This window comes from Pongo abelii, chromosome 7 (genome assembly GCF_028885655.2).
Source record: "Pongo abelii isolate AG06213 chromosome 7, NHGRI_mPonAbe1-v2.0_pri, whole genome shotgun sequence".
NCBI classification, from domain to species: Eukaryota; Metazoa; Chordata; class Mammalia; order Primates; family Hominidae; genus Pongo; species Pongo abelii.
The window spans coordinates 135348255-135363688 of NC_071992.2; the positions used below are offsets into that span (position 1 = coordinate 135348255).

Consider the following 15434-nt stretch of genomic DNA (forward strand, 5'->3'; position numbering starts at 1 on the left):
GCTGCCATGAATAAGTCCAGAATTGAAGAACTTCTTTTTTTTTTAGATAAGTAACATTTTTTAATTGCAGTGAAACATACACAACATAACCTTAGCCGTCTTAACTATTTTTAAGTGTACAGTTCAATGGCACTAAGTACTTTCACATTGCTGTGCAAATATCACCTCCATCCACCTCCAGAACTCTTTTCAACTTCCAGAACTGAAGCTCTGTACCTAGTAAACAATAACTCCCCAGATTAAAGTTATTGTTTCTTAGGCTATATTTTTGAGAGCAGTGAACTTCATTTTTTAATGGGCATTCTAGATTTTGCACTTCCCTAGATTTAGATGTGTAAGTCTTGATGGGATTCCATCTAGAAGAGTTAAAGCTAATGATCTTAAGCACAGTCTTAACCCTTGAATAAAATAAGACTATGTAACTTGGGAGTGTAGTAGATGATGAAGACAAGAAAGGCTCAAGAGTTTTTAGTATGATTAGCTGAGCCCCAAAGTGGATGAACTTCCAGAGATATCGAAAAAGTACCAGTCTGGAAATGATAGGGTTAGCTAACCTTATTTCCTTCATGCTAATTCCTCCTTTAAGGCCCCTAATACATACCTGTATCACTGTACTCACTGTCATATCTGATTAGCTTATCTGTTTCCCCTCATAGACCTGAACTTCTTGGGAGAACAAATGAATGAAAGGTTCACTGGGTTTGTTTGTTTAAATAAAATAAGCTCTGTTGGGACCCTAGTATTTAACCATTTTATCTTAATGCCTATTATATATTATAGACAATTTCTAGATGTTTGTTGCATTAAACATGAAAAACTGCATAATAAAACATATTATTTCTTAAAACTTGTTTCTCTTTACTAATCCATATTCCTATAAGTACCACTTTTCCTTAATATCTATTTCCACCATTAGCTACTAAGATTTTCTTCTCCTCCAGAGATATGCCATCAAATTTATGAGCATGTCCTGGAATCTTTTTAAATGGAGATGCAATGATCCGTCTCACTTGGATTAATTTCATTTTTAATCTATACTTCGAAATTTATTATCCTCATTTTGATGATTGTCTTTCTAAATATTTTACTGACTCAGATTAAGCTCAACTTTCTAGGCTGACCTTAATGTTGTCACTTGCATGGTTAGGGTAGCTTCCTGGATGTCAATATTTCATTTTAGGAATAAGAAATAATAGTGATTTAGTATAGGTAAATTCCATCTCATAGCAAAATAAATGTTTTTATTTAAGGTCAATAATCCATTTACGCTGAAAGCATTATGATTTTTGTTTGTTTGTTTGAATGTGACCTCTAATTCTTCAACTTTCAGACAGTTATTACAGATGTGTTCCCACTCATCGGACAAAATCAGTTTTTGTGGATGACTTTAAATCATAATTTGTTTTGGGGAAATAGACATTGTAAGCTCAAATCTTCCATATGCTGGCTAAGTACTTGGCATGCATTCCTTTACCATAACTCAGATTCAGGAAACAGAAGTTAATATTGGTTGAGCATTCTCTGTGAGTCAAGCCCAGTGCTAATCCCATTATAAGAAAATATTATTATACCTAATTTATTCTCCTTAATGATCTCATAATTTTAGGTACTAATTATTTCTACGCGCACATATACCATAAAACCTAAAGTATAATAATAATAAATAAATAAATAAAAAATAAAATAAAAAAATAAAGAAAAGGAGGCTTAGAGAAATTAAGTAACCTGTCCATGTGTAGCCGGTAAGTGGCAAAGCCAGGATTCAAACCCTGGTTTTGGGGAGCTTTCGTGATCCTTCATTGCACCACACTACTTTGGTGTTCCCATTTGTCATGAAATGAAAAGAATTCATGTCAAAATACTGAAAAGTAGTCACAGAGTTTACGTCTTCTCAGAGAAAAAGACCACATAGCAATTCAAGAAACTGTTTTCTATATTATTAAGTTCTAGCTAAGGGCTACTGTTTCAGTGAAGCCTTCTCCACTCTGATCCGCACCATCTTTTCTTTTTCTGAATTTCTACCGGGCTTTTCATTTGCTTCGCTCTGTTAGTGCATGATAGTGTCTCATCTCTTTGTTCTCTTATGTGTGTTTTGCTTTCCTTAAAAGCTCATCGTTTTCCCAAGGCACTTGATTTGTGCTCCTTTTATGTCCATTATAAAGTTTAGCCCAGAACTAGGATCATAGCATAACTGGAATCAACGTTCCATCTATGTTGAATTAAAAGGGATTCACATGCAAAGAAAATATAATATTTTAAAAAATCAAAACATTAAACCCATAATCATGCAATCTTTTAAGTGCATAATGTTTTTGATGGTGATGAGGACTGCTATTCTTTGCAAATTTTGATAACATTTTTCAAACACCTTGCTTTTTTCATTAAACCATTGGTTAACTCATTGGGAAGCACCATGAAAGGGGGGTTAGAAATGGTTAGGCTGGAATATCAGCACTGCCATTTAATGGCTAGATGTCCCTGAGCAAGTTATTTTGCCTCTCTGATCCCCAATTTCTTCAAGTTGTAGGATAAAGATAATTATAACACTTAGTTCATGAAATTTAATGTGATAATATGTGTAAGGTATCCAGAATAGTACTTGGTGATTGATTGGTACTTAGTAAAATGTATATTCCCTTTCTTCCATGAATATCTCAAAATCTATTCTTATTTTTTCCAACTTACATGTAAGCGAAATAAGGAATTTGCAGGATATAACTAAGGTGTGAGCAGATTGATGTTACTGAGCAGGGTGCTCAACATATGTTCATGCCTTTATCCCAACTATATCCTCTGCTGTACCTTGAACCTGACCTTGTGCCCACTTTCATTCAGTTGCTGAAGCTTTTCATAGTGAAGCTCAAATGCTAAACTTTCCTTTAACCTTCCACTTGAAGCACTATCTCTTCTGCCTTCCTCTCAGACTATGTTATCTCTCTGTTCAATGTCTCTCTCACAACATGTATCATGTTCCATTGGTATAGATTTCACCATTGTCTCATTTCATCCAAGTAAAAGTTCCAAGCCTTCCTCCTGCACATGTAAACTGTATTCTGGCCTTCAAGGACCCCCACCTTCTGTTTGGGGAGCACATGAATGACTGGCATCAACTCTAAAGAAAAGTGTCCACATGGCTCAGTTTAGAAAGGCTCAACAAATCCTTGGGGCCCCAGCAGGCATGCCTTCTTCTGAATGATCAAAAGTAACTATGTAAGGAACTTTTAAAGAAAAGTACACATCAGGCAATGATGAGAAAAACCAATGGGTGTCCTCAGCACACGCAACATGGGGCACCCTACAGGTTTTAGAGTGGCTTCCACTTTTTCTCTGTTGCTGGTGAACAGTGAGGCTTGGCAGAACCTTAATACCAATTCCATTCCCTTTTGCATTGTCCCCTTGGGACATATAACCAATTCTCTGACCACACCACATTCCTGTGAGGGTAAGGCCCATACACCTAGCCTAGGTGACCTTCATCCTGCATTCATCCCTCGTGAGTTCTTTTTCTTTTTTTCCAGATCACTATTGAAACATAAACTCTATTTTACTTCTGTCAGGGTCTTCCCTTTTGATTCTCAAGAACCTCAGCCAAACATTTCTTTCTGAAAATCAAAAGCTTTTGCTTTCAATTATTGTGTCTGACGTGGGCTTCAAGAGCTTATTTTGAAGTTGAAAAAAAATTAACGTGTTTTATTCTTTCTCTCCACTTTAAAAATCCTGCTTCTCTGAGAATTATTTTGTGGATAACTGTGAGTGAGAAAATGGTTACATATAAAGGAGTACAGAGAGGGAAAGTATCAAGGTTGCTATTTCAGTATAATATATTTGACATGACTTTGTATTATTAGTATTTGCATACATCACTTCACTTCTAAAAATTGTAAACTCCTTCAAGTCATAGGTTGAATCTTATGTTTATGTGTATCCTTTCAAAGCACCCAGCCTTTTGGTTTTCATAGAGTAAGTAAATAGTAAATATTTGTCTAATTAAGTTGAAAAAGCACAATACATGTGTTTTTTTTTTTGTTTTGTCTTGGAAATCCAAGGGCAAAGCCACTTGGAATAACTTGGGGCATAATAAGTACAAAAACATTGCAGTGTGCTAACAAATTGATCAAGATTCACGTAACAATGGTATTTTTAAAGTTGAAAACATGCTAAGAATTGTATTAGCCTTGTTCAGAAGGCCATGTTATTTTAAAAAAATGTTAATAGGATAGGTTACACAAATTCAAATGCTTCTTACAAACCCTGCTGGAATTCTATATTCAATCTAAATAAATTATGTCTCATTTAATTAGTTGCACCTGTGTAGCCAATTGAAAATCACATTATTTATAAAAACCAAGAGATATTAGAGATATTAGTTGTAGATACTGCAAATAAAATTTAAAACTGCTTTGACTCTAGATGTAAATTCATTCCTTCCTCCCTCCTTCCCTCCTTCCCTCCCTTCTTTCCTTCCTTCTTTCCTTCCTTCTTTCCTTCCTCCCTCCCTCCCTTCCTTCCTTCTTCCTTCCTTCCTTCCTTTTTTCCTTTCTTCTTTTATTCTAATTTTATTTTATTTTGGTTGCTATTGTTTTTATTCAGGTGACAAAGGGGAAAAAGGTTTGCTTGGAATACCTGGAGAAAAAGGCAAAGCAGGTACGATATGTTCAATGTTCTCTTTGATTTCTAGCATCCATTCCAAATTTATTCGTCTCAAAAATAAAAATATTTCAAATGAAAAGCAAGAGTCCTTTTAGTATGCTTAACCTTCTTTTCCTCAGGCTAGAAGAAAGGGAAGAAGGGGACTTTCCTGTTTCCCTGCTGGTGACTTTCCAAGCCCTGGGGACGGGGATGATGACACGTTTCATCCCTGCCATGCTTACTATGAGAAGAAAGCCCAGCCCATCAGGAAGCAGCCTAATTCTTCTGGGCCAAGAGAAAAATCTGGCAGTAGGCCCTGCCTCAGCATGCCATGCCTTGCCTTTCACTAGCATCTCAACCAAATACTGGCCATCAGAGTGCAGCAGCAGCCTGACCAGATGCAGACAGGCCCCTGGTTACAGTACATGTTTTCCATGGCCAGGGAGATTATCTAGGGTTATTGTCCTGGAGCTTTATTCCCATTGCTTTACACAGGGAAAGAAAGTAGATTGTTCTTTGGTAATTTCAATTGTTTCTATCCACAGGGGTATGGTGAAGACAATTCTAAGAACTGTTTGACATTCTTCATATTTCATATGAATATGGATACATAAGGCCATAGATTTTTTCCCTTTGGCTAATAAAATTATTTTTAATTTTCAAGCTACCAAAGGAAAAAAAATTGAAATGTTTATGTATAACAGCCATTAAATAGAAAAAGAGAATCATTTGAATTTTACATCGGTTTCCTTGTAATTCCCTCTCTGTCACAGCAATATTTGCAGGTTGTTGAAAAGTCAGGTGAGCAAAGAAGAATGAAAGACACATTAAAATCATAGTTAATCCACAAACTGGGCAACTGGCTTTTACAAACTTCAGTTGAATCTATTTATATGATTCAAACTTTGTCCTTGAAACATGCAAGCTGTATTTTAAATGGATAATTAGAATTAACATTTGATTTAATCATGAAAAGTTTCTTCTGTCTTAGAAAAACTGTGTCATCTATTGAATAATGCAGTAACATAAGAGAACATTGGCAGGAAATATGTTTCAAGAAAGCTGTAAAAATTTTATTCTGAGATTGGGCAGACGCATTCTGTGTTCAACAAAAAAAATGCCAAATGGTCCAAAATGTGTATGCAGTGGTTGTCATATATATTCTTCTTTTTAATAATCTAGTTTAGAATTGTATTATAGTTCATTCAAAACATTTACAAAGATATTTTCTGAAATTCTATAAATAATGTAAATTGGAAACCTTATTTTAAATAAAAGGTTTAAAGTATAGCCATTCACAGATATATAGAACCAGACTAGAAAAAGATAGTGAATATTGGAAAGAGAGCAAATGTTCCTTTCCACTGGTCTGCAGGTACTTCAACATGAATTCACAGTTTTTGTCGTTTAAAAGGTACTGTCTGTGATTGTGGAAGATACCGGAAATTTGTTGGACAACTGGATATTAGTATTGCTCGGCTCAAGACATCTATGAAGTTTGTCAAGAATGGTGAACATATTCTCTTTTGTGTTACGTATCTATTGATAGATCTCTATCAACACTACAATTCCAATACTCTTAGATGGAAATATCTTGGGTTGGACAAAGGGCTATTGAGGTAGTGTCACCAGTTTAAGGGTCTCCCAAATTGCTAATTATCCACTAAGACTCCCCCAGGACACCTCAAGTCCGCTACATATATTTATATGTATGTGCATTGCTTATGGGAAGAGAAAGACTTTCTTAGGTGAGGGGAATGGAGAAAAGAGCAGAGTGTGGCAACCTATGCTGTAAGAATAAAAAGAGACAGTAAGAGTCACACAGAACTAGCATCTCAGAAAATAGAGGTAATAATAACAATAACTGCTTTCTTGAGTGCATGGAATAGTGCACAACTACTAGCATTATCTCACTGAGTTTTCATAATTGTTTATGTAGTATGTAGTTACTATGATTGAACTAAAGCTTAGAGGAAGTACCTTGCCCATAGATACAGACCTAATGAGCAGTAGAGCAGGAATGTATTATAAGCTTCTCTGACTCCTCTATCCACAATACAAACATCATGTGTTTATCTGTTTTGCAACTTCCAATACTGGTCATTTTTCTTATCCCTTGTCCATTTTTTAATGCTAGTTATCAGAAAAGCCCTTGAAGTGGAAAGGGCTTATGTATTTTCTTCTGAGACAGTATTAATAAGGTAACTATTATAATTACAGTTAAAATTGGTTTCTTTTTCTTATACTTTCATTTATTGTAACTCAGCTATATTTGTTGTACATTGTTGCAATCACATAGATGCTGTCTCGTGTTCATCCTCATCTTGTAACACTAGAGGCAAATGAAATACTTGATATTAACTAACCACACTAATTATAATTTTGGTTGTAATCTGTACTGAAGATTCTGTCTCTGATATGACTTAGACTGTCATGAATAAGCCAGATCATACAGGGAGAACATAGAGCAATAGTTCTGAACATTTTAGTGGTCATAGATTTCTTTGTGAATTAAAGTTATGGATCCTAAAATGCCTATGTAGGGGCCCCTGACACCCAAAACATACATGCCATATTATGAGTGAAGGGTGATTCTCAGTCTCCAGTTCTGTCCTGAAGCTAACTCAGTAGCTCAGTCTTCCTCTTGTACCTGGAATGAAATATGGACAATCCCAATTCATGTACATGTTCACAGCCCAGGAATTTGGTCCAATGTGGACAAACATCTGTATTATTCCTACATCATTTCAATAAGCATTTACCATTCCCATAAGTATTCCAGGCACTGAAGCTAAAGAGTGTCACGGACATGGTCATTGTCCTTAAGACATTCACAGGTAAGTAGGAGAGAAATACAGGCAAACGATGAGACTAAAATGTGTTGAGTGCTAGAAGGAGGAAGTGAAAGGGGCGATGGAAACTCAGGGAAGAGCAACTGCCATGTCTATCCAAGGGCATTGGAAAGACTTCTTACAGGGGAAAACATTTCCACTGAGATCTAAAGGATGAGTAGAAGTTTACCAAGTAGAAAAGACTTTCTAGGCATGAAAGAGTTGGAAGTACAAGAGAAAAGGGCCTGCTCGTGTGGCCACAAGTATAGCTAAAGCATAAACTATGTTGGGAAATATAGTATGAGATGGGCTGGCTGAAAGTTCATGTAACATGTCTTTGTCAATTTTGTGCTGGCCAGGTGTGTGAGAAGTTGAGGAGAAAAGGAAGGGAGAACAAATGGTAGATATGTGTTGTCTATTTGATAACTAGAGGTGGGGGTAATTAAATCTGTGACTACCTCATAATAGGGCTTTGAAAAATAATTCTTGAATATTGAGTAAATAAATGTAAATCTGACAATATCATATGATTTTGTTGCCTTTTATCTTTTTGAGATACATAATGATACTCCTTTTTCTCTCCCTGCAGTGATAGCAGGGATTAGGGAAACTGAAGAGAAATTCTACTACATCGTGCAGGAAGAGAAGAACTACAGGGAATCCCTAACCCACTGCAGGATTCGGGGTGGAATGCTAGCCATGCCCAAGGATGAAGCTGCCAACACACTCATCGCTGACTATGTTGCCAAGAGTGGCTTCTTTCGGGTGTTCATTGGCGTGAATGACCTTGAAAGGGAGGGACAGTACGTGTTCACAGACAACACTCCACTGCAGAACTATAGCAACTGGAATGAGGGGGAACCCAGCGACCCCTATGGTCATGAGGACTGTGTGGAGATGCTGAGCTCTGGCAGATGGAATGACACAGAGTGCCATCTTACCATGTACTTTGTCTGTGAGTTCATCAAGAAGAAAAAGTAACTTCCCTAATCCTACGTATTTGCTATTTTCTTGTGACCATCATTACAGTTATTGTTATCCATCCCTTTTTCCTAATTGTACTACATTTAATCTGAGTCAACATAGCTAGGAAATGCTAAACTGAGGTATGGAGCCTCCATCATCATGCTCTTTTGTGATGATTTTCATATTTTCACACATGATATGTTATTGACCCAATAACTCGCCAGGTTACATGGGTCTTGAGAGAGAATTTTAATTACTAATTGTGCACAAGATAGTTGGTTGTCTATATGTCAGATGAGTTGTTCTCTTGGTATTTGCTCTACCATCTCTCCCTAGAGCACTCTGTGTCTATCCCAGTGGATAATTGCCCAGTTTACTGGTGATGATTAGGAAGGTTGTTGATGATTAGGCTAACCTGCCCTGGCCCAAAGCCAGACATGTACAAGGGCTTTCTGTGAGCAATGATAAGATCTTTGAATCCAAGATGCCCAGATCTTTTACCAGTCACACCCTATGGCCATGGCTATACTTGGAAGTTCTCCTTGTTGGCACAGACATAGAAATGCTTTAACCCCAAACCTTTATATGGGGGACTTCTAGCTTTGTGTCTTGTTTCAGACCATGTGGAATGATACTCTTTTTGTGCTTCTGATCTATTGATTTCACTAACATATACCAAATAGGTGCTTTGAACCCCTTTCTGTAGGCTCACACCTTAATCTCAGGCCCCTATATAGTCACACTTTGATTTAAGAAAAATGGTGAAATCAAAAGCAAAAAAATGGGGAATTGTTCACAAACAATATTGGTTATAGTTCTCTTGCTAAATTGCCCACTGCTATTAACTTAACTTCATTTTTATTTATCTTAGGTTTACCTGCATCAATTTTATTCACCTAAGGCATAGGGAAAGGGGGAAGGAGTTTGTGAAGCCTTAAGAAAATTCTGGAAGCTTCAAAGTGCTACTACCAACATCATCTCCAGGCCCCCTCCTCCTTGCCTCTAACATATCACTAATGGTGACATTTCATGGGAGGCCTTTTACTCTTCATAAATATATGTCATAGAAATCCTACTGGAGATGTCCCTTCTAATACTCTGACATCACAGAAATGTGTGAGGTACAGAATTTGGAACATGCTTAGAACTCACATTTACTGAGCTGGTAAAATTCTACCTTGAACTGTAGATCAAACCTCAAAGCAGCTTTCACTTGGAATTTAAAAATAAACAGTTCAAAGATACTCTAGATTATCACCCTATAGACTTCTACTCCAGTTATGGTTTCTGACATATGATTAGACTGTTTCAAATGCTGGCAAAATGGTTAATGAAATAAGAGAAACAGATCAACAACTATGTTCACCTTAAACCATCTGTTCATGATTTCACCCGCGACTAACCGGTTATGAGATAGGACTTAATTAGGTTATTTCTGTGGGTTCAGCAAGGGCCATAAACTCAGATCCTACAGGGGCCAGGCAGATGACACACCTAAATGAAGTGGAACAGGTGGGGACCCTAGTGCACTGAGCACAGCTTGCCCTTCCAAAGGAGCCAGCTGCTCCTCAGTGGCTGCTGCTGGTGCTAGGGAGGACCCAATCTTGCTACATATGCTGATATTTCAAGAGAAGTCAGAAAGCTGGGACTTTGTAACATAAGCTCATATTTTAATATGTTGGCAACTAATGAATTTTTAACCCAAATTTTAAATGGGTTAAAAATTAATTAAAATTAAAGATTTGAGGTCAAAAGTCTTCTAGCTAAAATTGTGATCATTTCATTCTTATGTCTGGAGGAAGGTTCAGAAGGTTCTAACCAAATAGAATGTCATTAGGATATGATGACATCAAAGTCGATATCCCGTTAATACCTTGTTCAATTCAGCTTAATAATAGGAATTTGTTATATGTTTGACATTTATCAGGTTACTAGTTAAACTCTTTTGAGATGATAGCACATGATATTTTAAAGGCAGAAAAGCTTAATAAAAATTACAAAGCCAGGACATCAAAAGCCAGTATCCTTGGATAGAAAGCCATCCCAGATCATGAGGAATGTAAACCTAGAAACACCTGTAGGAAAATAAAGCTCATATGTAAGAAGAGAGGAAGGAAAGACATGCAGCAAATGTTGCCTACGGGCAGCTTCATGTTAAGGATCCATGTTCTGATTTGTTCTAAGCCCCCAAAGTATGAGTATTTATTATTTACTGTGAATGTTATAATAATAGTTCTCTCAATGACTCATATTTTCTGTGATGCTTCCAAGAGAAGATAACAGAACTTCAACAAATAAGGTATATCCTGCAACCTTGCCTGAAAGAAATTTTGAAGATACCACACACTTAATTAAAATTACTATAAAAACTCAAATTTGTGAAGCATGTTGTGCTTTAAAAAATGCCTTCACCTATCATTTTTCATTTGATTCTGATAAACTCTGTGAAGGACGAAAAACAGTCATTTTTACTGCCACTTCCCAATGATAATACTGAGGCCCAAGGAAGCTAAGCAATTTGCCAAAATCAGCTCACATATAAAAGAAATGACATTAGCCTGCTGATTGAAACTGCCAATGCAGTGTCTTCTCCAATTTCTGTGCATTGCTCATGTATTGAATGGAAGTTCATCCACAATGGCCTTGTGATAGCAGGGGCTCAAACAACTTATCTGTACTACATTCCAAAGTTAAAAATAAGGATTAATTAACAGAGATGCTGGATACAGCAACTTGCCTTACAAATTTTAGCATTCACTGTTTTGTTTTTCAATTCACAAATGTCACCTAGGCATTAGTGTTGAGGAGGTGACTTACGGCAGCCACAGCACAATTCTGCAGATAACTAGAGATATAGGGCAATCAAAACAGATATATAAAAATCAATTCTGTTAATCTTTTCAAAATACCAGCTCCTCGATTCCTGGACTTTTTGATGGGTTTTTCATGTCTCTATCTCCTTCAGTTCTGCTCTGATCATAGTTATTTCTTGTCTTCTGCTAGCTGTTGAATTTGCTTGCTCTTGCTTCTCTAGTTCTTTTAATTTTGATGTTAGGGTGTTGATATTAGATCTTTCCTGCTTTCTCCTGTTGGCATTTAGTGCTATAATTTTGCCTCTAAACACTGCTTTAGCTGTGTCCCAGAGATTCTGGTACGTTTTGTCTTTGTTCTCATTGGTTTCAAAGAACTTATTTATTTCTGCCTTAATTTTGTTATTCATCCAGTAGTCAGTCATTCAGGAGCAGTTTGTTCAGTTTCCGTGTAGTTGTGTGGTTTTGAGTGAGTTTGTTAACCCTGAGTTCTAACTTGATTGCGCTGTGGTCTGAGAGACTGTTTGTTCTGATTTCCATTAGTTTGCATTTGTTGAGGAGTGTTTTACTTCCAATTATGTGGTCAATTTTAGAGTAAGTGCAATGTGGTGCTGAGAAGAATGTATATTGTGTTGATTTGGGGTGGAGAGTTCTGTAAATGTCTATTATATCCGATAACAAGTTCTGAAATTGAGGCAGTAACTAATAGCCTACCAACCAAAAAAAGCCCAAGACTAGACAGATTCATAGCCGAATTCTACCAGAGGTACAAAAAGGAGCTGATGCCATTCCTTCAGAAACTATTCCAAACAATATAAAAAGAGGGACTCCTTCCTAACTCATTTTATGAGGCCAGCATCATCCTGATACCAAAACCTGGCAGAGAAACAACAACAACAAAAATTTCAGGCCAATATCCTTAATGAACATTGATGTGAATATCCTCAATACAATATTGGCAAACCGAATCCAGCGGCATATCAGAAAGCTTATCCACCATGATCAAGTCAATGTCATCCCTGGGATGCAAGGCTAGTTCAAAATACGCAAACCAATAAACATAATCCATCACATAAACAGAACCAATGACAAAAACCACATGATTATCTCAATAGATGCAGAAAAGGCCTTTGATAAAATTCAACACCCCTTTATGCTAAAAACTCTCAATAAATTATTTAGTGATAGAACATTTCTCAAAATAATAAAACTATTTATGACAAACTCACAGCCAATATCATACTGAATAGGCAAAAGCTAGAACCATTCCCTTTGAAAATGGGCACAAGACAAGGAAGCCCTCTCTCACCACTCCTATTCAACATAGTATTGGAAGTTCCGGCCAGAGCAATCAAGCAAAAGAAAGAAATAAAGGGCATTCAAATAGGAAGAGAGGACCTCAAATTGTCTCTGTTTGCAGATGACACAATTGTATATTTAGAAAACCCCATGGTCTCAGCCCAAAATCTCCTTAAGCTGATAAACAACTTCAGCAAAGTCTCAGGATACAAAATCAATGTGCAAAAATCACAAGCATTCCAATACACCAATAATAGACAGAGAGCCAAATCATGAGTGAACTTCCATTCACAATTGCCACAAAGAGAATAAAATACCTAAGAATCCAACTTACAAGGGATGTGAAGGACCTCTTCAAGAACTGCAAACCATGGTTCAAGGAAATCAGAGAGGACACAAACAAATGGAAAAACATTCCATGCTCATGGATAGGAAGAATCTATATCGTGAAAATGGCCATACTGCCCAAAGTAATTTATAGATTCAATGCTATTCCCATCAAGCTACCACTGACTTTCTTCACAGAATTAGAAAAAAACTACTTTAAATTTCATATGGAACCAAAAAATAGCCCGTATAGCCAAGACAATCCTAAGCAAAAAGGACAAAGCTGGAGGCATCACGTTACCTGAATTCAAACTATACTACAAGTCTTCAGTAACCAAAACAGCATGGTATTGGTACCAAAACAGATATATAGACTAATGGAACAGAACAGAGGCCTCAGAAATAATGCTACACAACTACAACCATCTGATCTTTGACAAACCTGACAGAAATGAGCAATGGGGAAAGGATTCCCTATTTAAAAAATTTGTTGGGAAAACTGGTTAGCCGTATGCAGAAAAATGAAATTGGACCCCTTTTTTACACCTTATACAAAAATTAACTCAAGATGGATTAAAGACTTACATGTAAGACCTAAAACCATAAAAACCCTAGAAGAAAACCTAGGCAATACCATTCAAGACATAGGCATGGGCAAAGACTTCATGACTAAAACACCAAAAGTAATGGTAACAAAAGCCAGAATTAACCAATGGGGTCTAATTAAACGAAAGAGCTTCTGCACAGCAAAAGGAACTATGATTAGAGTGAACAGGCAACCTACAGAATGGGAGAAATTTTTTGCAATCTGACAAAGGGCTAATATCCAGAATGTACAAGGAACTTAAATTTACAAGAGAAAAACCCCATCAATAAGTGGGTGATATGAATAGACACTTCCTAAAAGAAGACATTTATGTGGTCAACAGACATATGAAAAAAAGCTCATCATCACTGGTCATTAGAGAAATGCAAATCAAACCACAATGAGATAACATCTCACGCCAGTTACATTGGCAGTCATTAAAAAGTCAGGAAACAACAGATGCTGGAGAGGATGTGGAGAAATAGGAATGCTTTTACACTGTCAGTGGGAGTGTAAATTAGTTCAACCATTGTGGAAGACAGTGTGGCCATTCCTCAAGGATCTAGAACCAGAAATACCATTTGACCCAGCAATCCCATTACTGGGTATATACCCAAAGGATTATAAATCATTCTACTATAAAGACACATGAAAATGTATGTTTATTGCAGCACTTTTCACAATAGCAAAGACTTGGAACCAACCCAAATGCCCATCAATGATAGACTGGATAAAAAAAATGTGCCACATATACATCTTGGAATACTATGCAGCTATAAAAAAGGATGAGTTCTTGTCTTTTGCAGAGACTTGGATGAAGCTGGAAACCATCATTCTCAGCAAACTAACACAGGAACAGAAAAGCAAACACTGCATGATCTCACTCATAAGTGGGAGTTCAACAATGAGAACACATGGACACAGGGAGGGGAACATCACACACTGGGCCTCTCAGGTGGGTGGGGGGCTAGGGGAGGGATAACATTAGGAGAAACACCTAATGTAGATGACAGGTTGATGGGTTCAGCAAACCACCATGGCACATGTATACCTAAGTAACAAACCTATACATTCTCCACATGTGTCTCAGAACTTAAAGTATAATAAAAAAAAAAATCAAGATTTGCCCCAAGTAAAAATAAGCACGTAATTATTTTCCTCATAAAAGAATTTACTAGAGAAGTGAGTCACTGCTCAAACACAGTAGAAAGTTGTACACCCTTGTTATAGAAAGATATAGCAAACGCTGATTGCACTTTGGACAACTCACTCACAAACACTGCTGGCATTTTAAACAATGCATTTCATCCTGCTTAGATCTGTGTTACCCAAATATGAGCTGCTCTAATTGTCCTTAATCAAACAATTTCCAGGTCTTTGGATTGTATCCTTTGAGGCAACAAGATACTTGTGGAATGGTAAAAGTAAACTAAACAACATCACTCACAGCATCAACATATTGAGACTAAATTTTCTCAGGTATTATCAATGATAGGAAAATGACAGTATGATTCCTTCCAGGGTAGTACTGGTTTGACAGCGTCACTTAGAAATTAAAAATCTAGATCTGATATCGCAACTGCCTGAAGGTCACACAAACTGTGCTTCTTACTAGTCATATTAGGAGAATATCTTAAGTGCTCTAAACTTTGTTTTTCTAATCTACATAGTTCTTCCCCACATAATGTGATGAATAAAAGATACAATGTAAGGAGGTATTTAACGGAGTACCAGCAAAATAAGTTATATGAATGCAAAAAAACTTAGCCATTACTACCAACTACATCTACTGCCAAATTCATGTTGAAAAGAAAACATTTTAACATATATGAAAAATTACCTATGTGAATATATGTCTATCATATATATACTATACATACAACATATACATGTATATACTAAGTGTGTGTGTGTACAGCACGATAAATTTTTTATACTTATTTATAGATAAAATTTTTGTGTGTGGAAAGGTGAATAAATTTGCCA

At 36.6% G+C, this 15434-nt stretch overlaps 1 protein-coding gene across 1 annotated transcript in view; it reads left to right on the plus strand.

Moving 5' to 3' along the window:
* Positions 1 to 10918, plus strand: part of COLEC10 (collectin subfamily member 10) — a 43354-nt gene extending 32436 nt beyond the window's left edge. The window contains exons 4-6 of the mRNA XM_002819384.4: positions 4591 to 4644; positions 6044 to 6139; positions 8050 to 10918. Of these exons, the coding sequence (XP_002819430.3) occupies positions 4591 to 4644; positions 6044 to 6139; positions 8050 to 8441 (542 nt within the window). The 3' untranslated portion in view covers positions 8442 to 10918. The remainder of the gene's footprint in view (positions 1 to 4590; positions 4645 to 6043; positions 6140 to 8049) is intronic.
* Positions 10919 to 15434: the final 4516 nt, after the last annotated feature.